The 24,319-nt window shown below is 44.1% G+C and overlaps 2 protein-coding genes across 7 annotated transcripts in view; one reads left to right on the top strand and one right to left on the bottom strand.

The window, feature by feature from the left end:
• Window positions 1-606: 606 nt before the first annotated feature.
• Window positions 607-21,151, top strand: LOC136749610 (CLOCK-interacting pacemaker). 6 transcript variants are annotated; one of them, XM_066704066.1, is made up of 6 exons: window positions 2,536-3,011; window positions 3,170-3,607; window positions 7,180-7,259; window positions 14,264-14,447; window positions 15,702-15,871; window positions 16,473-21,151. In XM_066704066.1, the coding sequence occupies exons 4-6, from the start codon at window positions 14,276-14,278 to the stop codon at window positions 17,505-17,507; spliced, it is 1,377 nt and encodes a 458-aa protein (XP_066560163.1). In that variant the 5' UTR covers window positions 2,536-3,011; window positions 3,170-3,607; window positions 7,180-7,259; window positions 14,264-14,275; the 3' UTR covers window positions 17,508-21,151. The 6 variants fall into 6 exon arrangements, 5 of the variants coding, with proteins under 5 accessions (XP_066560160.1, XP_066560163.1, XP_066560162.1 ...); XM_066704065.1 differs by having other exon boundaries at window positions 7,175-7,259; XM_066704062.1 differs by having other exon boundaries at window positions 2,549-3,011; window positions 7,141-7,259.
• Window positions 18,243-24,319, bottom strand: part of LOC136749609 (sodium- and chloride-dependent GABA transporter 2) — a 25,656-nt gene continuing 19,579 nt past the window's right edge. The window contains exons 11-14 of the mRNA XM_066704061.1: window positions 23,909-24,011; window positions 23,244-23,344; window positions 20,980-21,150; window positions 18,243-20,575 (exon numbers count right to left, since the gene is read on the bottom strand). Of these exons, the coding sequence (XP_066560158.1) occupies window positions 20,414-20,575; window positions 20,980-21,150; window positions 23,244-23,344; window positions 23,909-24,011 (537 nt within the window). The 3' untranslated portion in view covers window positions 18,243-20,413. The remainder of the gene's footprint in view (window positions 20,576-20,979; window positions 21,151-23,243; window positions 23,345-23,908; window positions 24,012-24,319) is intronic.

Below are 24,319 nucleotides of genomic sequence, written 5' to 3'. Positions count from 1 at the left end.
GTTTTGGTTTTGCCCGTCTCTCTGTGTTTAAATGCTGAGGAGAGGTCGGCTGCAGGTGAGTACAAGTGACAATGCGATTGGCAATAGAAGCAATTAATCAATAAACCAATAAATAACCCAATCAACCACCCAATCAACAGGAAAGTGTTTGATCTGCTGTGAGAAGCTTAATGAGGATGTTGCTTAACTACATCCCAGAGCATAAAGACTGTCCTTTACACTGGGCAACCATGGCAAAGGTTCCAGAAACTGGTGGGGTGAAAGAGTTAAATAAGCTGCCAGTTAAAGACTACGTTGTTGCAACTGAACAATGAATAGCTAATCATTGCCCAGCCTGGGTAATTTTAGAGCTGTAAAATATAGAAACAGTCTTATAAATACTACATACATTTTCTCTCCCCATTTCTTTCACAGATCTCTTCACACTGTAAAACACTTTCATTTTCTCACCGCAGCAACTCACCCACTGTTATTCAGTGAAAATGTCGCAAGCCAAGTATATCGCCAGTGTAAAGATTTCACTGGATGAACGTGAAGAACAAAGTCTGATTGCCGAAAACTATGAGAAGATTGATGTAGATCTCAACAAGGGGGCCAAAGGTAACTACATCTTCCTCTGGTTTAAGACCTCTCCTAATCCAGCTGACGCCCTCACCAGAATCCAGGTTTCTTTCAGACCTGAGATGGAGCAAGGTTTAAAAAATGCAGGTTTTCAAAAAATTGATAAAGACCTCAATAAGGGGTGTGGTGGAGATTATATCTTCCTGTGGTATTTCAAAGGGAGCACAGAGCATGATATCCCCATCACTGAGCTCAAAATCACCACCAATTTTGATGAGACCACAAAACAGCTGATGCAGTCTGGCTGGCGGAGGTCGGCTTGTGACCTGAACAGAGGTGCTGAAGGAGCCTGGATCTACCTGTGGATGAAGCAAGAGGACGCCTTGGTGTGCGACATCGATGTAACCACAGATTTTCACAAAGACGAAGCTCTGTATGATGCCGGTTACCTGCGAGTGGAGGAAGACCTGAACCGGGGAGCGAAAGGCAACTTTGTGTTCCTGTGGTACAGGCTGAACAAGGCCAAAGTCTGCTCCACGAAGCCCGTTACCAACATCGACGTTTCCCTAGACACCAACCAAGGGCTGATCCTACAGCAGCAGGGCTATGAGAAGGTCGAGGGGGATTGCAACTGTGGAGCTGTCTTGTACACAGCCTGTTAGTAATAACCCCCCCTCCTCACACATACACACTCCTGTAGGTCCCCTGTTTATTTAATTATCTGCCAGTAGTAGTAGTAGTAGTAGTAGTAGTAGTAGTAGTTATTTTGCATTATGTCTAAAGGACAACATCCCTATTCTGTAGTTATAATTTCCCACTTGCTGCATGTAAGAAGATGTGACCTGCTTGTGACTTGCAGCTGCTTTAACATTATTTTCTATTTGTTAACAAACTGTTCTGGTTCACACACACTCACACAAATACAAGAAAAAAAAATAGTGTTTACTACAAGGTTGCCAAGAAGAAACTAAAAATTACTACATAAGTATACAATAGTAAATAGACAATTCTGAATCAAGTGTTTAGTGCATTTCAGATTATTTCAGTCAACAAAATCGATTGACGCCTGCCCTTGGGGCTATTTAAGGCAAATGGTGTTGGGGGGTTAAATGGTGTGCCCATCTTCTCACTCCAGTAGATGGCAATATCTGTTTATCTCCTCGTTGAAATAGCTGCCTCGCTTCCCGTGTTGTCGCGTTAGTAGAAAGTCCACAACTGTCCAGCAGATGGCAGCGGCATTAGTGAGCCAGTGTTCTGACAGGAGAAGTAGCTGTAGTCGCGGTGCTGACATCAGTGTCACCAAGGGAAATAAACAACTGCATTCCTCAGGTCAGGACAACACCACATGCCTGGCACGACTGCTTGACCCACAAGCTGTCCGTCCCAGAACACTATACACAGCGACGTGCGGCCAAGGTGGGCAAAGGCACCACACTGAAATAAACTACAGACATCGTCAACCATAAGTCACACTTTCTTTTAATATGGCCAGGCCGTCAATGTTGTGTCCCATTTGGCCCTACAACTGTATCGATTTACCACACGTGTTAATCGTAAAGTTTCAAAACACAGTGCATTTTAAAAACAGGAAAGTTACACTCTTTCGAAGCTATGGTTGAAGGATTGCTCCGATTAATTTTATTGGTTTAATAAGTTCGTGTTTGACAAGGTATAAACATTTTGTCATAAGTACCCCCACATACATGTGTACATTATGCAAACACACACACATACATATAACTGTATGCACAGCTGGCAGCTGTGATCTAACGAGCACGTCTTGTTTTCACTATTGCGATTTCCCAAGAGCACCGGTGCCCTGTGTGACAGCCGCCCGTGTCTGCGACCGCACAGCCCGCAGTCCGGCCGCGCACACGCCTCTCCCCGGCAGACCCGCCCCGCCCCGCCCCGCCTCCCGCACGCCCGGCCGCTCATTGGCTGCCAGCCGTGTTTACGCCGCACGGTGACGCGGGAGGCGATGAGGCCACGTGGAGAGTTGTAAACGCACAATGCACGTGCAGTGCGGGAGTCGGAAACGCGTCCCGGACCGTCTGCATATAGCACACACAGCGTCTTGCTTTAAGTCTCTTAAAATCTGCCAGTTTTTGGTAGAAAAGCACCGACTGTTCTCATTAAAAGCTCCAATGAGCGCAACGCTGACCTAAACACGTACAATGTACAAACAAATGTTATTGCTTTATCCCAAAAGAGAAGAATGGGTTGGTATGGATGTTCTTTCTGTCGTTTTCTTGCATTAGATAATCTGCTGCTGTCGCGTAGCTATGCATGCACACCGCAGTAGTTGGCGTGACTGCGATGGGACTCGGTGATCTTCTGATCATCTATAAAAGCATCAATAAACCTGTTATAGATCCATTGCTTTTCATTTGCTCGCCTGTGCTCCGCAGGAGTGTACAACAGCGCCAAAAGGGAACCACATCTACATCGTGGTAAGGTCTTATTTAAATATGGATAATAATATTGGGGAGGGAGGATTATTTACCAAATAAGCATGTTGTGAAAACCCTCTTCTCCTTTTCAAAATGAATAAATAAGTTCGTAAGTTGCGCAGCTCTCAGGCCGCGCCGCCGCTTTCCGCCTCTTCCAGGTTTTGCTGGCTCGCTCACGTGGACCGGGGCTCGGCCACGCCCACACACGTGTATCCGCACGGGATTGGCCGCGGCGCCGCTCGGCGGACTGACGTCAGTGGAGCTGTGGGCGGGGCTGGGAAGACCCGGCCGAGGGATTCCGACTCAGGATTGGGTGAAAGAGACGTCAGTCGGAGGAGTGGGCGGGCGCTTTCGCAGGTGGGCTCAGAGTTGTGCCGGACGGGTGAGCCGCACGGCGGTCCAGCAGGTAAACCGCGTCGGGAGCCCAGGCAGCCGGAAGCCCGTCTCCCAGGCGGGGGTGATACGACTGGGAAAGGGAAAAAATCGGCTTTCGTGGAATGAAGAATAGCATGTCTGAGCTGGGACGAAGTTGACTCGAGTAAACAGGAAAATCCGAAAACTGAGGAAACTCGTATTTACAAGGGTCATTTTAGCAGGTAAATCCACATTCATTATTTTAAATTGATGTTTTGTATTTAAAATATGATTCGTCTGGAACTACATCGAAAAATAATATAGAAGCACAGTATGTGAGTACCTTTTGTGAGTCAATAAAGATTTGTAGCTAGTTATATGCATAATAATTGTACTATTACTACTACTACTACTACTACTAATAATAATAGGTATTATTGGGTAAAAATACCTAAGAAAAACAACTATTCAATCCCCCCAACAGTTAGAGGTGGGTTTAGAATGGGATTGGCTGCGTGACAGCGCTTTATGCCAAGTTATTACATAACTAAGACTGAGCCGGTGTAGATATTACATTCGCTTGCTATGCTTAAGGCACACTGCTACTTGGCCCAGGTACTTCCAGTTTTGAAAATATGAGCCCCTGATTTATTTATGCATTTCTTTTCTGCTTTGTTATTGAGTTGCATTACCGTTACAGCCTCTGACAGGAGCGAGCTGTGCTGTTTATTTTGAAAAGCAAGACTTTTTGAAGGTTATCGTAAAGAGCATTTCCTGCACCTGCTACCATCTTGTCATGTATTGTTTGGGCGCTTGAACATTTTGGATTCATGTTTCATTTGCATATTCCCTTTTCACCATTTTAATATTTCAGAGTGCAAAGTCAACTTGTTGAACATAACACAAATAATCACTGAAGGTTTATTCCTCGATCTATAGCAATCCAGTATATATGTAATTGTTGAATTAATAAAGTTATCTTCCCTTCCCCTATATATGACACTGTAAACCAGAGAAACTGTGCTACATTGCCTGGCTCTGTTTATCACAACCTGTCACCCCTCAGGCATCTGGCATAGTCTGAATTGGAAAGGCTGAAATATTTCTGCTCATTTGGTGGAGGAAATGCTGTAACCCCTGCAGCACTATCAAGCTGTGGAAGGAGCACAGGTGGTGGTGGTGGTAGGGGTTAACTGTAAGTGGAGCAAAAGCCTCAATATTATTAGGAGGCAGGGCTTTTTTTGCTTGCTTATGGACAGTCGGTCACTCCAGAGGATCGGAGAGGGAAAGAAGGACAGTGGTGTGTGGGCAGAGGCAATGTGAACTGGCTTGCAGATGCGAGTGAAGGACAGGAGAAGGAGAGAGGATAGATTTGGGGTGGGAGGGAGAGTGGTTCTGAGCCCCTGGGCAGCTCGACAGGAGAGACGCAGTTCCATACACTGCTTGTCCTCCTGCACTTTGCAGCCATTGCACCATAGTTCCATGAAGAAACAAAGGAATGGTGAAAGTCCAGGAATTTGGTGTGTATCCTGAGCCTCATTCTCTCTGTCAGGCACGGTGACAGAAACATTAACATCTAAACCTTCCCTTCAGAAAGACTCCTCTGGTAAGAGCAGTGGTTGTCAACCTTGGTCTTGGAGGCCAACTGTCCTGCAGATTTGCGTTCCAACTGAGCTCCCTAGAAATCTTAAATTAACTAATAGTTTGCTTAATTCAATATTTGTTTTTATCTTGTGATAAGTTTGAGTTCAGTTGTCTAAAATCATTGTATGTATCGGCAACTGTTTAAAAGAAAGAAAAAGCTCTCAGCCACATTGTTGTTTCAGGTAAGGGTTCAATAAAGTAATTGAGAGCTTAACTGGAACCAAATCAAGCAGGACAGTGGGGCCCCAGGACCAGGGTTGAGAACCACTGGCTTACAGAGTGCATTCCAGGAATCTACTGTGAGCAACTGGTGAATCAATATTCAGCTGTGGCCCTCAAGCATATACCGGACTTACACTAGTGTGTCAGCTTCGGAAACTTAGAAAGAATCTTTTTGTTGTGATTGTTATTTAAAAAATAAATAAATCAACTGTAACTCCTTGTTTGCTGCCCTGTTAGAATTTAATTGATTACTACACTGGGTGCAAACCTGTGTACTGTGTAGTGAGGGTTCCTGTTTGGCTCCACAGGTCCAGCCCTGTTCATGGAGCTTGAGGTTGATTTGCCTGCTGTGTTTTCTGTCAGGACTGCATTCCTTCATCCAGCACATTAGCTGTGCTTCTGAGTTGCTGTGGGGAAACGAGATGAGTGGCAAACCCATGTGAACATTTTTCAAGTCTTGCATACTGGCGTGACAGTTGTAGTGTGTAGTCAAGTTAGCCTAACTAGCAAGGGCAGTGACAAAACTGGAATTGTAAAATTAAATAATATAACCTATATGGATATATCCATACATTGTGCATTTGAGAATATAAATGGGCTTTTTTCCAATGCAATCAATACCCTATGCTTTAAAATGTTAAAGGTTGCTGTAAATTAATGGAAAACACTATGGATTGTTTGTGCTAGCATGCATTTTAAATCCCAGCAGTAGGTCTATTGCTCTGTTATACATTAGGGATTGTTTTTTGAGGTTTATTTCTGTACTGGTCACTTAGCCCTTTATGTTGTGATAAAGCTGTGATTCCCCAACTCCCTGGACACCATCACCTGTGGTCACCCTCCTGTCACACTTCCTGGGTTTAGACCAGTGGTTCTCAATCCTAGTCCCATGGATCCCATGTTCTGCTAGTCTATGTTGCAACCAAGATCTCAATCCCTTAACAGAACTAATCATTTGCCTAAACAGAGCTTATTAATACTTTTAAACTGCTGGAGATTTCAAGTTAAGTAGCAATTATGTAAGGCTTCTGAAGTCTCCACCTCTTTTGTTAGGTAAACCATTTTAAAAGTCAAAGTAAAGTGATGATTAAGTTCAGTTAAGTGAATTAACTGAGAGCTCAGTTGAAACAAAAACCAGCAGGACAGCTGGGACCCCAGGACCACAGGTACGAGCTCCTGATTCATACTGAAGAGCTGTGGACCCGGCCTGTTACCTCTCAGCATCCCCTAGATTCCACACTCCCGTCTGAAACTGCACGATGAAAGGCTCAGACCAGGCCTGGGCATTTCCAGTCCCTGAGGGCCTTCTGCTTTTCATTCCACCTCAGATCGCAGTTTCTTAATTGGAGTCACTATTGGGATGAGAAGTCATATTGCTCTGTTTATTCCAGGTCTTAATGAATTGCTAATTGTAAAGTAACTATAAAAACTTGCAGGAACTTTGCCCTTGAGGAACAGAATTGCCCTGCCATGATTACCTGTTTGCTTAAATCTTGAAAAACAAATGTGTTGTATTTTGGTCAGATACAGTGGTGTCTTATGCTTTTACAGGATATATAAATGCTCACAGTCAGCTAGGCTACAAGGAACTTGGCCTACTCTGATGTTAGACACACCCGCAAATTTCAAATCTGTACCCTATCGCAGTTTAATTTATTGTTGGGAGCCTCTTTCTACTACTTATAAATCAAAGCGCTATACAGGTTTGTAATAAGTGATTCGCATATGGGTCATCATTTTGATTTGGTCTAGCCCCTGGTCTGATGTTATGTTCTTCTCTGCTCTTGCGCCCAGTGCCACTGCAGTGCAGTACATGCAACTCGCCCCCAGCAGCTGTGGTAAGCAGGGTCCTTCTCGACATACCAACCCCACCCACTCTCCCTATTCTTCCCTTGTGTCTAATCAACAGTTCTGCTTCTCGTTACTTCTCCCTTGCTATGGAGGCTAGAAGAACAGGGCTCGGCTTAGGCAGTCTCTCTTTGTTGGTGCAGATGGAGTTGAGGTGGAGAGGGAGAGTCAGCCAGAGTGGTATGTGAAACATTAACTGGATCAAACCTTTATTTTGTCAATGTTGTTTCTTCATCTTTCTCAATTTGTATATCCCCCCCACCTCCTTTATTTTCTCTCTCTGTCCCTCCCCTCCATTTCTACTATGACTAATTTCATCTTAAGTGCCTATAATAATACTTATACAGACTGTACAGACTATACACACTGTCTCTTCAGTAGTGAAAGCTTATAGCAGGTGTGAGGTATTACAGCACATCAGTATTTCTCCTGCCAGACTCGCCAGTGTCTGCTTGTTGGATTCCATATTGAAGCATGGCAGGATTTGTAATTGTGAACAACAGTCCTGTAGAAGTGGAAACCGCTATTGATATTGGCTCTATAATGATTTCTGCACAGCCCTGTCTTGTCATGTGTTTCAGGACAGTCACACTGCACCCTTGGCACCATCTTATTTTTTGTTTTGTTTTGTTTTAGGTCTCACTAACTGAAACCATTCCCAGGACAGCACAACAGAACTGTACATCAATCAGTGTCTGTCCTCGTCTTTGTTTAACTGCTTCCACTCTTTTCTTTTTCGTCTTTGTTTATCGGTCTTTGTGAAATCCAAGGAAGGCTGGATAGGGCAGTGTTGCTGTTATAGTGTTTATATAAGGAAGCATTTGCAAGAGAGAACTGGATTTCGTTCTTCCTCCCTCCCTCCTCCTTCATCTCTGCCCTTCTTGAATTCTCACACTTAGTCTTCCCCTCTCACACTCTCTCTCTCTCCCCCAAGCTCATTGCCTCTCCCTCTCTCGCTATGTGTGGCTTAGTCTCAATTTCCCCTTCACTCTGCCCAACTCTCCCATCCTTATTCTCTTCCCTCGCTCTCTCTATCCATCTCAATCACCTCGTCACCAAAGTCTCCACCTCTCTTTTCCTTTCTGCATCGCTCCTTCCTCCTGTCCAACCAATGCTTACACACACTCTCTTGAGCACACTCCTTTATTCCCCTCTCTCTCTCCTCCTACCCTGTGATATGTCTGGTAATTGCATAGTTGTGTGATCTTCCTTGGCTCCCTTTTTTTTTTGAAGTCCTGATGCTGTTTTCAGTTTGAATTCATGGCCATAGTTAGCCCTACTGGCTAAATACCGAACAAGAGTGCCTCTCAACCCTTTTGCCAGGGGCAGCGCTGAAGGAATACAAGCATTTGGAGATGTATGAAAAATAAACAATGTCCGTTTTCTGATAGCAGCTTCTCTTTGTAATCTCTTATACTCTGCCATGATGATGCACATCTTTCTACTGAGATCGGGCATAATGAATCCTGGGTTTATAGTTGGACACCAGTACTGCTGCATGCTACCAGACTTCATCCACTGTGTGGTGCAATTATGTGGAGTGTCTCGCTACATTTAAAGACACTCGGGACAACATGCACTTGTGCGAATTTGACTGTGTTCATAAAACAAGTCATGCCCTGTAAACACATTTTAAATCATATTGCCTTAAAATGTTAATATATTAAATTGATAAATAAATCTACTTTATATTTTTCATTTTCATTCAATGCAAACATCGACTCACGTGGGATCCTTAGTGCCAGTGCAAGCTGTCAGTTAAAGCTGCCAGGCCCAGTGTGTGCAGCTTAAGCCCTCAATGAGTGCAGCCTACAGCAGTGCTACAGGGAAGGGCGGAGGGGGGCTATATTTAGAGCCCCTTCCAATTTACACAATGTACAATGAAGGGACTGGTTTGATTGGGTAAGAAGTGCTTCTCCATAGTGAGGGAGAGAACACTAATCCAGGTAGAGGGGTGCTTCTCTCCTGCTACAGGGACTGTGTTGTGACTGTCTGAGACCCACAACGTGCAGCTAACAGATGGATTGCAGCTTTCATGTGTTTACGGCTGAGTGAGCGAGTGCTGCTTGGCTGGTTTTGTCCTGCCGTTTTACATCCTTGGGAGGGATCTAAAGAGATGGAAGTGATTCTTACTCACAAGTTCAACATTTGAGCTTTCAGGAATTCACGCCTCCCATTGAAAAGTATATAAATAATAAGTGGATAAAAAGCCCCTGACTGATCTAATGCTGAGCACAGGAGCCAGACCAGGCAGTGTCAGTTACCTGCTGTTCTAAGGGATCCCTCAGTTACTGGCCTGGATTTAATCAAGGGCTGCCAAGGTTGGGGAGGAGTTTCTGCACTACTGGGCTGCAGATCACTGCTGTGTCCTAATAGATCCCTGTGATGGTCTTTTGAATTCATGAGCACAGACAGGCACACAGACATACTCTCACTCACTGCTCTCTCTCTCTCTCACTCACTCAATCACTCACTTGCGCTCTCCATCTCATTCACTTTACCCTAATTAGACATGCTGTGTTCTTCCTCTCCCCCTTTCTATCTTACCCTCTTTCTCTCTCTCTTTTTTTCTCTCTCTCTCAAACAAACACACACACACACACACTCTCGCATCCAGATATTGCCTGCATTCTATAGTGACTGAATCTAATTGATTATTTCTCAGATTATAAAGACAAAAAAACCTCAAAAACCTGCGGGACTGTCTGGCATTCTGGGACCCTTTATACAATTTGTACATAGGATATTCAGAATCTAGCAGTCAGAGGAACCAGCAAAAGACAATCATTTATCTACAACTTTGGTGTAGATTAAGAAGTCTACAGATACTAGACCTAGCATGTCATAGGAATAGTTCCATCAGGTGTCTTAATAGTGTGAAATGCGTCTGTACACAGACCTTTTATGCTGTGCTTATTGTTTACCCTTGAATAACAGTGAGTATATGTGTTAAATATATGCACTGGGCCTCGGAGGTGCTAGGGGATGACACATCCATCAGATATAGCAGTGGACAAGGGAGCCTGTGTGGGTTTCTGTGTGGATTCCTACTGGGGGCTACAAAAGATTTCGATAAGATGGGTATTTAATATTTGTGCGCAGGGTGTATATTGAAGTCTTGGACTATGTGTGTGTTTGTGTGTTTGTCTGCTTCTGCCCATTAAGTTTGTTTTTTTTCTTCCGTCCAATATCTCATCCCTATATTTGTGAGAACCCTTGAGTGAGTCTGTGCTCACTGTGTGGGCCTCTGACTGTGTGTGTGGGAGTGAGTGTGCTAAGCTCATTAGCTCCAGCAGGATAGCTGCTTTCTGGGCTGGTCTACAACTAGAGCCCTTTGGTCTTTATGCCCTAATGCCCCCTGCGGCCCGCTGTGCTACACCTACTTGCCTCATCAGTGCTCTGTCTGTCCACTTTGCTAGGCACCTCCGCTGTGGAGCGCTTTACCTAACACAGCTGGTTCTCTGTAGCGACTGTGGAGTCATATTTATCCCCAGAATATGTTTTTTTAACTAAAGTGTATAAGTTCTAGTTTTTTGTTTGTTTGTATTTTTACCAGAAAAATAGTTTGAAGAGAAAAAAACAAGTCTATTCCAATGGAACAAAGAGAATGTGTTATTCCCTTAGAAGAGCAATCTCTTATCAGAGCCAGTAATCTGACCGCTCTCAGTCCAGCGCTTTCCTGTAGCAGTGGGATGATCACAGATGGCTCTTTTTTTTTTTCGTCGAGTCAAAGGACAGACATTTTAATATGGGGGTGGCAGGGAGAAGGTTGTCAGGAGTTGGCAGCTGTACAGTTTTGAGAAATGCTGAACAGCAGTGCCCCCCCACATAAGACAACTACTCCACAACAACACCACACACACACACCATAGGCATTGAGGTCTGCAGGGTAGGGAGCTGGTACTTTTGTAGGGAGAGGGAGGACATAGAGTTACAGAGGTGTAAATGTGGGTGTAGAAAGCAAGGAGTGAGGGGTGACGTCAGTCCAGGGACACAGGCTGTTCAGGAGCATTTCGATATTAAGTGTGTAATTTGGGTCTGTTTTTATACCTAGACATCAGGATTGCATTAATGTATTAATGCATGGATAAAAACTGGTTAACTTTTGCATGGCTAGTAAATGTTTAGTAAATCTGATGTTTTGCTATTAGTATTCTGTCCTGAAGAAGCAGAAAAGTAAATGTAGTTTAATGGCATTGTGATATAACCGGTCCACCTATGCAAATTTACTAAGACACATAATATCCGGCATCTGATAGAAGGGCTTATGTAATAGCCTGAGGCTTAAAAAACCTCATCAGACTGCTGTACTATAGACTGCAATTTAGAGTATATGATTCAGTCTGCTGCTGCCCCCTTCCCCAGCTGCTCCTCTGCCCTTGTACATTATACATGGCACAGTGGATGGTAGCAATGAATGGAAAATGTGAATGGAACAACAGTGGGGCAAGGCCAGTTATTCATTAATCAAGTGATGTAGGAATGTGATGTGTTCCTCCCTGGAACAAGAGGAAGTCTGATGCTCAGTGAGTAGGGACACAATCAACATCAACTTGTAAGACACTAAACATATTACACTACACTTCAAGTATAAGTACTCAAGCTGCTTAGAACCTAAGAACAGCCAAGAGATGAATCCGATACACCTTGAAACATACAACAGGTCACATGTGGAAGGCACCTTTTCCTCGTTTGTGTCCTGGCAACTGATTGATCCCAGAATTTCACCCAGCTGTTTCTTGATGCAGCACAGAGTGTTGGCTTCAGCTACATGACTGGCTTCTGAGTTTTGTCCCAGACACTGGAATGGAATGGGTGCCATACATGTAGAGATGCTGATTTAAGAAAAAATTGCAGTGGACTCTTAATTTTTTCCAGAGCTGTATTTGTGTGCAACTGATGTACTTTTGTTTTGACTGGAAGTAATACTTTTGCAAACACTGCTGGCCTTCTTGTGCTGTTAATTATATATTAAAAAATCTGTCTGTTGAATGTGTTGTAGGTAAAGGAACCTGAGAATTTTATATTGACGGTTTTGTTGTTGTGTAACACATTCCCTCCTGTTTTAGTTACAGTGAGGGCACGCTAAGGAAAGCATGCAGGAGGCTAAATTGTTCTGTGCAATGGGACTGGTGGTCATGCTCTCTGAGGACAGCCTCTTGATGCAGCCCCATTCATGTTTCAAACACACAAGACACTGGGCATTGGTTGGGTTTGAATTTGAAAATAAGTGAAATTCGTTATCAACTGTATGGCACTTTCATACCTGCAAGCCTGATTTAATGTACTGAATCTACTCCTGGAATAGATGCACTGCCACAGATGTGGACTTCAAAGTGTAAAAGCTATTAACAAATCTGGTGGCAATCGAGGATCCCTTTTTTAAGATAAGATGCCATGTTACAATTTTATCTATTTAACTGATGGGTTTTATTGTAACTGCAGTACTTACCTCTGTGTTGTTACTGAGAGAGTTTTCAGAAAGAGTGTCTGGGTATTTATGGTGCAAATTGATATGGGTTTGGGGGTGGGGCGGCAGTGTGTGGGACGGAGTGTGCCAGCAAGTAGGTGTCTACGCTGTCTGCGGACACGGATAAAAGCATGTGTCTCAATGTGAGCTGTGTGTGAAGGAGGGAGGCAAGCAGCACATGGCCAAGAGTGTGCAGCTGACTGTACACTCGGACACGTCACTGCTGCTGCTGGCTGACACCCACACGTGCTCACTGAACTGCTTTTGTCTGTGCTGGAGAAGAGGGAGGAGGGAGTGGGGTAAATGGAGTAGGGGGGGGGGAGGGAGGGGCCAACGCAGGCTTTCACTGTCTGATCGTCTCAATACAAATTTAATATATATTTTTTTGCGTGTATTTTATTTGGTGCAACGAAAGATATAGAAAATGTAGGTGTCTTAAATTCATACATACACTGGGTGTACAGGTGAAGTATTGTACTGTGCAAGCTTTTGTTTATATTTCATGAAATTGTGCTTTGTCCACAGACAATGTACACATTGTGAGTGTTTCAAAGGTTTCAAATGAGTATCTTTCGGTTTCTATAGGCTTCTGATCACTTTGTCTCCCTCTCCCATGTGCTCTGGAGCTGTTTGAGCCTAGGTTCAGTGGTATGATTAGGTGCTTTGGAAATGAGCTTCACGTGTCACTGCATTGCAAGCAGGCCTGGTAAATTCCAGTGCTTATTTGTTTTTAGATAGTCAGAAATTACCTTGTCAACAGACTTCTTTTTAAAAGTTTTCATGCTAAAGCTGACTGACTTTGTTCCTTCTAAAGACATGTTTGTCTTAAATGTGACAACTTCTAATAATTGAAATCAATTCCTTTAATTAAATAGTGTCAGTCCTGAAATCTTCTGAGCATTTATAACTGTTGCAACTTCCTCCTGGCTGGCCACCCTGCATCTGCCCCCCACCATCAGCTCAACCTGAGCTTTCCTGCTCTTCTGGTGTCCTCTCTGGCCCAATTCTCCTAAGCTGCTCCGCTCCTCCGCTCTCTCCACTGACTCCTTATCTCAGCCTGGATGCAGTTCTAGACTTCTAGGTTCTTGTCTGCTGTAGTCTTGATCAGACTGCGCCCAGCTACCACCAGTTTCTTGTCTCCTCCTCTAGACCCCTCCCGTCTCTCTGTGTCAGACTTGATCTACCACCTCCTTGTCCCCTTCCCCCAGAGCACTTTCTCCACTAATGCCCCTAAGTGGTGGAATGATCTACCACCCCATCTCTGACCACCTTCTGGAGTCTGCTCAACTGACTCCTCTTCACACTGCACCTGTAATACCTCAGCCCCCACCTCCTGGATGCTACAGCACTATTAATGGCACTTCTTACACAAATATACTCTCCATTACTTCAGTGCTTCTTCCTGCACTTTTTTTTTTTTTTGATGTTGCTGTAACGGCTTCTGTATTTTCTGTAATTTTGCCTGCCTTGACCCCACTCGCATGATATTGTTGTAAACATTGCACTGTTATTGAGTACCGATTTTTAGTTGTGCTTCAAACTGGACTAGCTGTGTACTGTACTTAATTACACTTACTGTATGTCATTTGTTTGAGAAAAGTATTTTGCTGTGACTCGACCTGGCTAAGGCCATCTGCTAAGAAATCTATAGTTGTAATGGGATTGTGTGTGCCCTCAGGTCTGAACACCTCCTCTTCTGCTCTCCCTTCCCCAGGCTGCGGGCGTCATGCCACAGGAGAAGCAGTGCCCAGGGGAGCGGCCTGTCCGTAGCGACAGCAAGAATGCCAAGGAGAAGAGCAACAGTGCCGCTCTGAGGGCTGAGCACGGGGCAGGCGGCCTGGGGCATGTGAGGGGCCGCAACTCCCGTTGCGAATCAGAGAAGGACTCGGGATACTCCGGTAAGGACAGGCCCACCACACACACCCACATTCCCTTATTTTTCTCCATTGTAGTTCTTGTTCTTTTACGTCTTATTTTTCATTGTATCCTTCTCCTTTTTATTCTTTTATCGTTTCTTCTGCTCCTCCTCGATTATATATTTTCTTTGTTCTATTTTTCATAGTTCAATTAAGGTGATTCGTCTTTGTATTCTCTCTTCTCTCCTTGTCTCCACCTTCAATTAAACCATCCTTACTCTTGCATTGTAACACAAGTCCTCCACCTTCTGTGCTTCCCTGAAACTGGAGTATTAATACTTAATAATAATATTGTATAGTTTAGTATAGCAATATAAATCTTCCTCAGGGACACTTGAAACTCATTCTCTAAGGTGTCTCACATCCTGGGGCCTTAGGGACTCTTGATTATGTTTCATTTCACACTGAACAATTCTGTGAGATGCTGGTTACTTTCTGAGGTTGTGCTGCCCCCTCTGCTGTCAATTCAGGGTATTGCAGTGACTTCAGTGAAATCCGATTTGATTTGGTGGGGTCCAAAACTCCATCCAGCCACTCCTTGAAAACACAGGCGGTCACTCAGCTGCACAGCTTGTTCAATACCTCCACAACTCTTAGTGTAAAGATCAACCTCTTCTTTTCAGTCTTACCTATGCCCACCTTATTTTTTTATTAAAATCTGTGTTGCGAGGCTGATTGAATAAATCACCAAGTTAATGTGGGCTGATTAATCCGGGTTGGGGATGCTGTTGATTTACAGCAGGGGTTCCCAAAGTGCGGCCCGGGGACCAAATGCAGCCCTCAAGGATGTTTGGTGCGGCCCCCCAAAGCCAACCTTCAACCACCACTTTCTGAACATTTTCTGTTCCAGATTGCATATGTAATTTGAGGGAAACTAATAAAACCACAATTAAAGTTCATAAATGTTCCCTAACAGAAATGTATCGGAAATAAAAAGGTATGAATTGGGCAATATTTCATTTCCATCTGTGGTTAATTTTCTACTGCGGCCCCCCCATTGAATGCAACCTTTGTAAATTGGCTCTCAATCACCAGACATCGGGAACCCCTGATTTAGAGTGATCTGAAATAAATAATAGATCAACAGGAATGCAGATGTTTTGACAAGACTTTGCCCCAGTTAGACTCCTGCGGTGTTCTCCCTCTTCCTCATATATTTATTTTTCTCCCGGCTTTCTCCCCTTTTTTCTTTCCTTCTCTCTCTCTTTCTCCTCTCCATCTCACCCTCTCTGGCAGATGGCGGCTCTGACTGCCTGCAGACTGACTCGGAGGACCAGCGCAGCAGTGTGAGCCAGCGCTGTGGCCCCCCAGTGAGCAGGGGGGTGGGGGGAGGAGCACCCCAGAGCACCGCTACGTTTGGAGAGTTCACCCCCATCTACATCGTCAAGAACCTAGTCCTCAAACAGGTCAGTACTCACCTCACAGGGGTGGGGTGAGGGGGGGATTGAACAGTTTGCAGACATAAAGAGAGGGAGTCATAATGATGGACCACTGCATCCACTCTGCACTGCTCCTTTTGTATACAGCTCTCAAAGCCACCTTCTTCTGGTTGTCTGTTTTTTGTTTCTGAATATTTTCTATTGGTTTTGCAAGTTCTAAAGAGGAAATGTAATCTCCCTGTATGAAATAAGGAATATATATTTTTTATTAATGCCGTCTCCCACTCCTGTAACAGGGTTTTTGGCTACCCCTATAGTCTGATACTGATATCTTCCTGTATCTGAACAAAACTGCTCTTCCCAGTACCCTGTCATGCAGAACATGGTTTGACAGACAGTACAGCTAGACACATGCTCCCCAGTTCAGTCGTTATACCTGACTTTTCTGTATGGGCAAAACTATAAAATAATCAAATAAATCCTGTTTCAGGGGGGAAAGAATTGGGTGCATGATTAGTGCACAAAAAGTGCCCCTGTGTTTTCATTTAAAAATAACTCTTTATTTTTAAGGCACCCAGAACTGAACTGAAATGTCCTGTCTTCTCCTCCTGTATGTTTGTCTCTGCAGCCCCTTACACTGCAAGCCAGCACTGATCAGACCCTGAACACCCAGCTACCATGGGGTGGTGGGCCACACAAGGCGAGTGCAACCAATGGACAACCTGCCACACAGCTGCTCTTTATCCAGCAGCCAACCACTGCTGCCCCTTCCCCCGCCCCCACCCTGCTCAAGCCCCTGCCCAAAAAAGTGTGCAAAGACACCTACTTACCCATCCTCAACTCCTACCCCCGTATTGCCCCACACCCCAGCAAGTCCCTGGATCCAGCAAAGAGTAGCAATGCAGGCAAACCCGGGGGCACCAGTCTCACTGAGGGATCTCTGGGCCACCGGCAGAGCAAGCGCGTGTGCATGGAGGAGCGGAGGGAGGCGGTGTCGTCTTCAGAGCTCCCTAGAAAGGAGCCGCCCAAGCAGCCGGGCCACCAGTCCCCGTCTGCCCCCCCGAACAAAGCCCCCAGAGTTCACCAGCCAGCCCAGCCCCCTCCGAGTGCCCTGCCAGCCAGCCCTGCTGAGTCCTCCAGCCTGGGATCCCCGTCCGTGTCCAGCTCAGAAACGCCTGTGACTAAGGTGTCCAAGAAGCACGTCTCCAACGTGGTGAAGCAGCGGCGCTTCCTCAACACTGTGGAGATCCTCAGCCACTCCGGCCTGCTGGGTATCACGCTGAAGACCAAAGACTTGATCCGCCAGAACCACAGCACCAAGCGCGAGATTGCCGAGCTGCGTGAGCACACCCGCCTTCTCTGCCAGGCTGTCCACTCCAATGACCCCCAGGCCTGGGCTCAGCTGCAGGAGGCCATGGCAGCGTCCGGCCACTACCCCGACCTCAACAAAGGTCTTGGCCCTGTCAGCCTGGACATCCAGGTCAAAGACCCTGCCCCTCCCCAGACTGCCCCCGGCCTGGCCTTGGAGTGCACTAGCACCCCCCCCACACCCTCCTTCTCTTCCTCCCCGGCCTGCGTGATAGACCTGAGCCGAAGACGAAGGAAGAACATGTCCCCACTGAATGTACCACCTGACAGCTCCACCCATGCCTGCCTGCCTTAACCCCAGGCCAGAGGGGGTGAGGATGAGGCCTGCCTGGGAAGAGCTGTGGTCAACAACCTCAATGTGACCTGCAGCCTTGATTTTTCATTGTTGTTTTTTTTTTTTTTCTATTTTACTTTATTTTGCAGAAGGAAAAATGTACAGCTACAGGTCAGGAATTCAGACTTTGGTCTAAGCCTTTATTCAACAGAACTGGTCAAGGAAGACAAGACTGCATATCCTGCTTGGTTCGGGGATAATAATCAAGTTTTAAAACTTTTTTTTAATTATTTTTGTTCAAATGTTTGTATTCTTACCACAAGAATAGAGCAGAGTTTTCTTTTAAAGAGTTTCCTGGCAGCTGTGAGTTCACCCTGTCCAGGATACCCCAGCTTTTTGTTTGTGTTTTTTAAACTGCTCCGCACTGTGCATTTGTAAGCCAGTGCAGTTCAGACTGTTGATCTGTGTACTGTAGTGGAGCAGCAGTCGATTAATTGTGGGTAGATGGAGTAAAGACTGAGACCTCTATGGGTTACATGTGTGTGCACAGCTTTCAGAATTCCATGCTCTCTACTGTGTGTGCTGTTGCTGTGTGATATACTGTCTGTGCTGCAGGGGGGTGGGATACATGTGATTGGGGGGAGGGGAGAGTGGCATTATATGGTATATATTGAAAATAGTAGAACTAACCAAAATTGATAAATTCTGCATACAAGGATGCTCATGGAACATACAAGGCTGAGCCAGAAGAGAAGATGTTTTTATTTATGTTTTTATTTTTATTTTTGTATTGTTGTAGTTGTTGGTTTATGTTTGTTTATTTTCCAGTTTTAACAACAACAAAGAAAAAACTAAGAGGAAGATGCCAGAGCTGAGAATAAGATGGGGAGAGACAGAGACAGAGACAGGCAGTGTGAAACGGTGGTCAGAGCTTAGTGACCGAGAGACAGTGAGGTAAGGGACCAGATCGGCCTTGTGACCCTGAGCTGACGTTAAAAGTACTATAAACCTGGACAGGAGTAATTGACTGGGGAGGCCTTATAATAAAGCAGTCAAAAGTATGACCAGTGCAGAAGTGGCTTGAGGATTGGTATAAATCTGATATAGTACTGTTCTGAGGGTACAGATAATCGTTTTGTGGTGACCATGCTGTTTTTGCCTGTTGAGACAGGTCAGTCTCTGATTCGAGCATCCTGTAGTGGCACTCAACTTCAGCCACGTGGCAGAAACACATTTTTCACCTCCTGTGAAGTACAGGCCTACATACTAGTTCTTGTGTTGATTTTGCAGAGTATGGTAATGTGCTTCTCATTTAGAGAGTTGTAACACAAGTACTCTCTGAAGCCACTGTGCATAGCGGACATACACAACATAGAAGCCACAAAATAGCAATTTTGCTTAGTGTGTGTTGTGTGTCCAGAGTTTTTATGGTTTGCGCAATGGGTAATACTGAAGCAAGTGTAGAGTATAAATACTTTCCGAGTGTATGCGTGAGTGCATGTGTGTATCCTACTCATCACATTCAGACAGATGGAAGATTTTTCTGTGCCATTTCTAGCACACAGAGACAAGAGCTGGTCTCTCTCGACTCTTACTGATTCATGGTTTCAGCTCATCCCAGAGGTGTTCTATGGCATTGCAGTCTAGACTCTCCAAAATTCTCTCCCAGATTCTTGTTGAATCGCTGAGTTCGAGCTTTGTGACTGCAATATGTTGAAACTTCTTTCAGTGCTGTCCAAAATGCCACAGAATAATCACAGCCCAGAAAAAAGGTCTCTACATAGTATTTGACCCCTGATAGAATCTGTTACTGGAAAAAGGGAAGCTTGAGCCTTTGCCTTTGGTTATAAACTTTGTTTGTATTTATGTGTGGATGTGCGCGTCATACAGTGTGAATTAAGTTTATGCTTATGAAATCAGTTGGCCCATGATAACTGAATTCTAAATACAGAACAGTTCACTGTGAAACAATGAATGATATTTGAAATACAATACAGATGAGATCAATGGGAATATGCTGACCTGGACAGTGACCGTGCGCACCAGAGGGCAACTCTGCGTGACCACCATTAGAGTCAGTGATTGTTCACCTTTGGAAAGACTTGGTTATATAGCAGTATGTGCATCGCATAAGTAAGATCCTTCACTAGCGGGGCTCAGACTTGCTATTATACTGTTTATGAATCTTTGTGCTACACTGTATAATGTAATCTTTTGCATCGTATTCTGTATTTTTGTTAAACCAACCTATGACTTTGCCATGTAACCTTCTGCAGTTATTTCACATTGGCCAACTCATTTTTTTTTTTTTTTTTCTGTGAGAAAGTTTGGAATGAAAGCAGGCGGGCCCATGCAAGAAAATATAACATGGGGGTGTTTCATACAATTTCATTCCCACCTTTCCCTATAAATCATTGATTGGTTGCCTATTGAGTCAGCTGCAGGGGAGTTCAATCTAGCTAAGTATGGCATGTTTTGAAAACCCCAAAGACTGAGGAAAGAAAAGTTTAGTTAAGTTAAATGGTTTAAGAAGACTAATTAAAGGAAGAGCTCAGTAGGAAACAAAAACAGAAGAGTTGTGGGTCCCTAAAGAGTGGGATTATTAAACCCTGATATCCAAAAAGGCCAAATCAGAATTGACATAATCCAGTTTGCAGGGTTGAGATCAGTTCCACTTTTTTTTTTTTATTCCAATTCCCTTTTTTTGACTCATTCCAAATTTCAGTTCCACATCTTTTTTGCCATTGACATAATTGCCTCTACTGCAATTGGAAACGTATTGGACTGTAAAAACTGGAATTTACCCCAACCCTGACACTGTGATGGAGGCGTTGGAGAATACAGACAAAACTAGGGTTTGGTGTCACCCTGACGGTTTTCACTAATGAAGATCCTGTTTTACTATAGATGGGTGCCATGGTAGTCCATCACACTGCCGACAGCTGCTGTTCTGTGTATGTTTTGCCAGCTCCCTCATTTGTCTCACTCTGGGTTGAGTAAGTGAGGAGGATCATTTCCCTTGGCTCAGGTTGGAACCTGTACTGGGTGTGGGGCAGGGCGGCGTCAGAATGACACAAGACTTTGAAGCGCTGGGAGGGACACAAAAGCAGATGAGATAAATGCCCATTTTGGGCCTTTTCCCCTTAATGGAGATAATTTCAGGTTAAAAAAAGAGCTGTAGGTGTATGAAACGGACAAGCCCATCACTTCGATCCTTCAAGAAATGGCGTAATACATTAATTGGATTAGTGAGTATTTTAGCTATCTAATGAGGTAGATAAGCCTCACGTCTATTGTCCTTGTTTGTATTCTGGAGTTTGTAGAACCCTTTCACAGAATCTGGGAAAGACATGCATAACTAACATTTTCATGCTTTTGTTTAGTTTGAATTTCACCTCCAAATACACCTACATTCATTGGCTAAACAGTAGCTATCCTACTCACTTCCTGCAAGTCTCTGCCTGAAGTCCTCTATCTGTACTCAGACTGTTACCTGGCACAGACTCCCTTTGACCTGGCTGAGTTTGAGGAGCATCCATAGAGGGACCAGTCCAATGGAGGAGAAAGACAGGAACCATCCCAGCACATACACCCAGTCTGGGTACACGTAGGTTCTGTTGAAGATCAGAGGCTGGTAGTCCACCAGAGAGAAGATGAAGGTGCCCTGAAAGACAGAGGCAGCATCAGTCTGCTGTGCACAGTGAGTGGGAACACCAAGCAACATACAGCAAGAACCCGCGGAGCCCTGAGCAACCTGCACACCTGCATACACACACACAGGGCTGAAGCAGGAGGAACCAAATTGTTAGCTGTGCTCCAGGATTCTCCTAATTCTGTAATGGGATGCAATTGAATCAGCCTCGTCATTCCTCTTTATTCAACCTTAATTGACCTTGCTTTTACTGTGCTTCCTTGTATTTGCAAGGTGTATGTCTACTTACATACAGATGTGCTCAAATTTGTTGGTACCCTTACAGCTCATTGAAATAATGCTTCATTCCTCCTGAAAAGTGATGAAATTAAAAGCTATTGCATCATGTATACTTACATGCCTTTGGTATGTCATAGAATAAAGCAAAGAAGCTGTGAAGAGAGATGAATTATTGCTCACTCTCCAAAGATATTCTAAAAGGGCCTGGACACATTTGTTGGTACCCCTTAGAAAAGATAATAAATAATTGGATTATAGTAATATTCCAAACTAATTTGTTACTTTAATTAATATCACATGTCTCCAATCTTGTAATCAGTCATCCAGCCTATTTAAATGACGGAAAGTAGTCACTGTGCCGTTTGGTATCATTGTGTGCACCACACTGAACATGGACCAGAGAAAGCAAAGGAGAGAGTTGTCTGAGGAGATCAGAAAGAAAATAATAGACAAGCATGGTAAAGGTAGAGGCTACAAGACCATCTCCAAGCAGCTTGATGTTCCTGTGACAACAGTTGCAAATATTATTAAGAAGTTCAAGGTCCATGGAACTGTAGCCAACCTCCCTGGGCGCGGCCGCAAGGGGAAAATCGACCCCAGATTGAACAGAAGGACAGTGCAAATGGCAGAAAAAGAACAAAGATAACTGCCAAAGAGATACAAGCTGAACTCCAAGGTGAAGGTACGTCAGTTTCTGATCAAACCATCAGTCACTTTTTGAGTGAAAGTGGCCTCCAGGAGGACTCCACTTTTGAAAGAAAAACATAAAAAAGCCAGACTGGAATTTGCTAAAATACATATTGACAAGCCACAATCCTTCTGGGAGAATGTCCTTTGGACAGATGAGTCAAAACTGAAGCTTTTTGACAAGTCACATCAGCTCTATATTCACAGACGAAAAATTTAAGCTTTCAAAGAAAAGGACACCATACCTACAGTGAAACATGGAGGAGGCTCGGTTATGTTTTGGGGCTGCTTTGCTGTGCCTGGCACAGGGTGCCTTGAATCTGTGCAGGGCACAATGAACTCTCAAGACTATCAAGGCATTCTGGAGCGAAACATACTGCCCAGAGTCAGAAAGCTCCGTCTCAGTCGCAGGTCATGGGTCAACCAACAGGTTAATGACCCAAAACACACAGCTAAAAGCACCCAAGAATGGATAAGAACAAAACATTAGACTGTTCTGACGTGGCCTTCTATGAGTCCGGATCTGAATCCTATCGAACATCTATGGAAAGAGCTGAAACATGCAGTCTGGAGAAGGCACCCATCAAACCTGAGACAGCTGCAGCAGTTTGCTTAGTATGAGTGGGCCAAACTACCCGTTAACAGGTGCAGAAGTCTCATTGAGAGCTACAGAAAACGTTTGATTGCAGTGGTTGCCTCTAAAGGTTGTGCAACAAAATATTAGGTTGAGGGTCCCATCATTTTTGTCCACACCATTTTCATTTATTATTTACAATATTATGTTGAAAAACAAAATCAAAAGCAAAGTCTGATTTCTATTAAATGTGGAATAACAATGTTGGATGCCAATTACTTTTGTCAGTTTCAAGTTATTTCGGAGGAATTTGTGCATTCTTCATTTGTTGTGGAGGGGTACCAACAAATTAGAGCACGTCTGTACATATATATGTATAATTGTATAATGTGTGTATGTATAATTATTTTTTGGTAATCTTAGTAATTTTCTGATTAATTTTACTGATTTCTGTTGGGCATCAGTACTGAGCCTGACATGGTTAATGAGAATTCCCAGTGTGTGAGAATGAGGAAGTAGTGAAGTTTAAAAAAAAAAAAAAAAAAAAAAATCTGTATTCACTTACCAAACAAATCACAGGCATGAAGTAGAGCCAGCAGTATTTAATCAATGGGCCGGGCCGAAAACCAATCATGTCTTCGATGATATCATAGAAACGGTCTGCCCCTATGAGGAAATACTATAGACTTGAAGAGGTGGCAAAATTGTAGGTAGTAATACAAAAATAGCATGTAATAAAAAATAAAAATAAAAAAGCATTCCATCACAGAAGTTAAATGCTTGAAGAATTCTGAGTGGACTATGTGTTCAAGACCATGCTAGCTCTGTCTTTTCCAGATACAACATCAGTCAGTTGTCCTGCAGAGTTTCAACCTGCATGTGTGGGTGTGTGCGTCTGCCAGGGAGGGAGATCTATCAATCTATTGGCGAGAAGTTGTTCATTTACAAATAAGTTAATGACTTTATTTGTATGTATAATTTTTTAATTATTAGCAAAGGCCAGTTCCATCTAAGTTATGTAACCCTTTGGTTCGTGTGTCCCAGCTTGTAAAGAATATATAAATCTGTTAATCGATGAATGCAGTTTGTGTATCCTAACCTAGCCATTTATAAATGACCTGCCTGCTCCCTATCTCTCTAACACCTGTCACCCATCCCTGCTGTCCTATAGGGCCCCTGAGAAACTCTGGGCCTCCTCTACTGCAGAGACTGTGGTGCTGCTGAGATTACCGAACACCCAGCCCACGGAAATGGCCTGGAAGATAGCCAGGAACACCAGGCAGGTTCCATTACAGGCGTAGTAATCCAGCACCTGGAAGATGTACATCCCACCCTACAAACAGACAGACAGAAGATACATATACACACACATACACACACACACACACATACGGTGAATCAGACAGAGACACAGAAACAGACAGACACCCAGAGACAGAGAGAAGGGCAAGTCAGTCCAATGGCATTAAGCAGATCTCTGCAGGCAGGTTGTGCTACTAAGACTGGCCATTGGCCATTCCAAATTGGGGCCCAAAAAAAAGGGATTGAAATGTAGAGTAAGTGTATTTGTTCTTATTTTTATTAATTTGATTTTGATTTCAGGTGCTTTGTTGAAACCAGCTCGTTGCCATTGAGACCTAA

Source organism: Amia ocellicauda, chromosome 5 (genome assembly GCF_036373705.1).
Source record: "Amia ocellicauda isolate fAmiCal2 chromosome 5, fAmiCal2.hap1, whole genome shotgun sequence".
Classification (NCBI taxonomy): Eukaryota; Metazoa; Chordata; class Actinopteri; order Amiiformes; family Amiidae; genus Amia; species Amia ocellicauda.
This window is presented reverse-complemented; position numbering and strand designations above follow the sequence as displayed.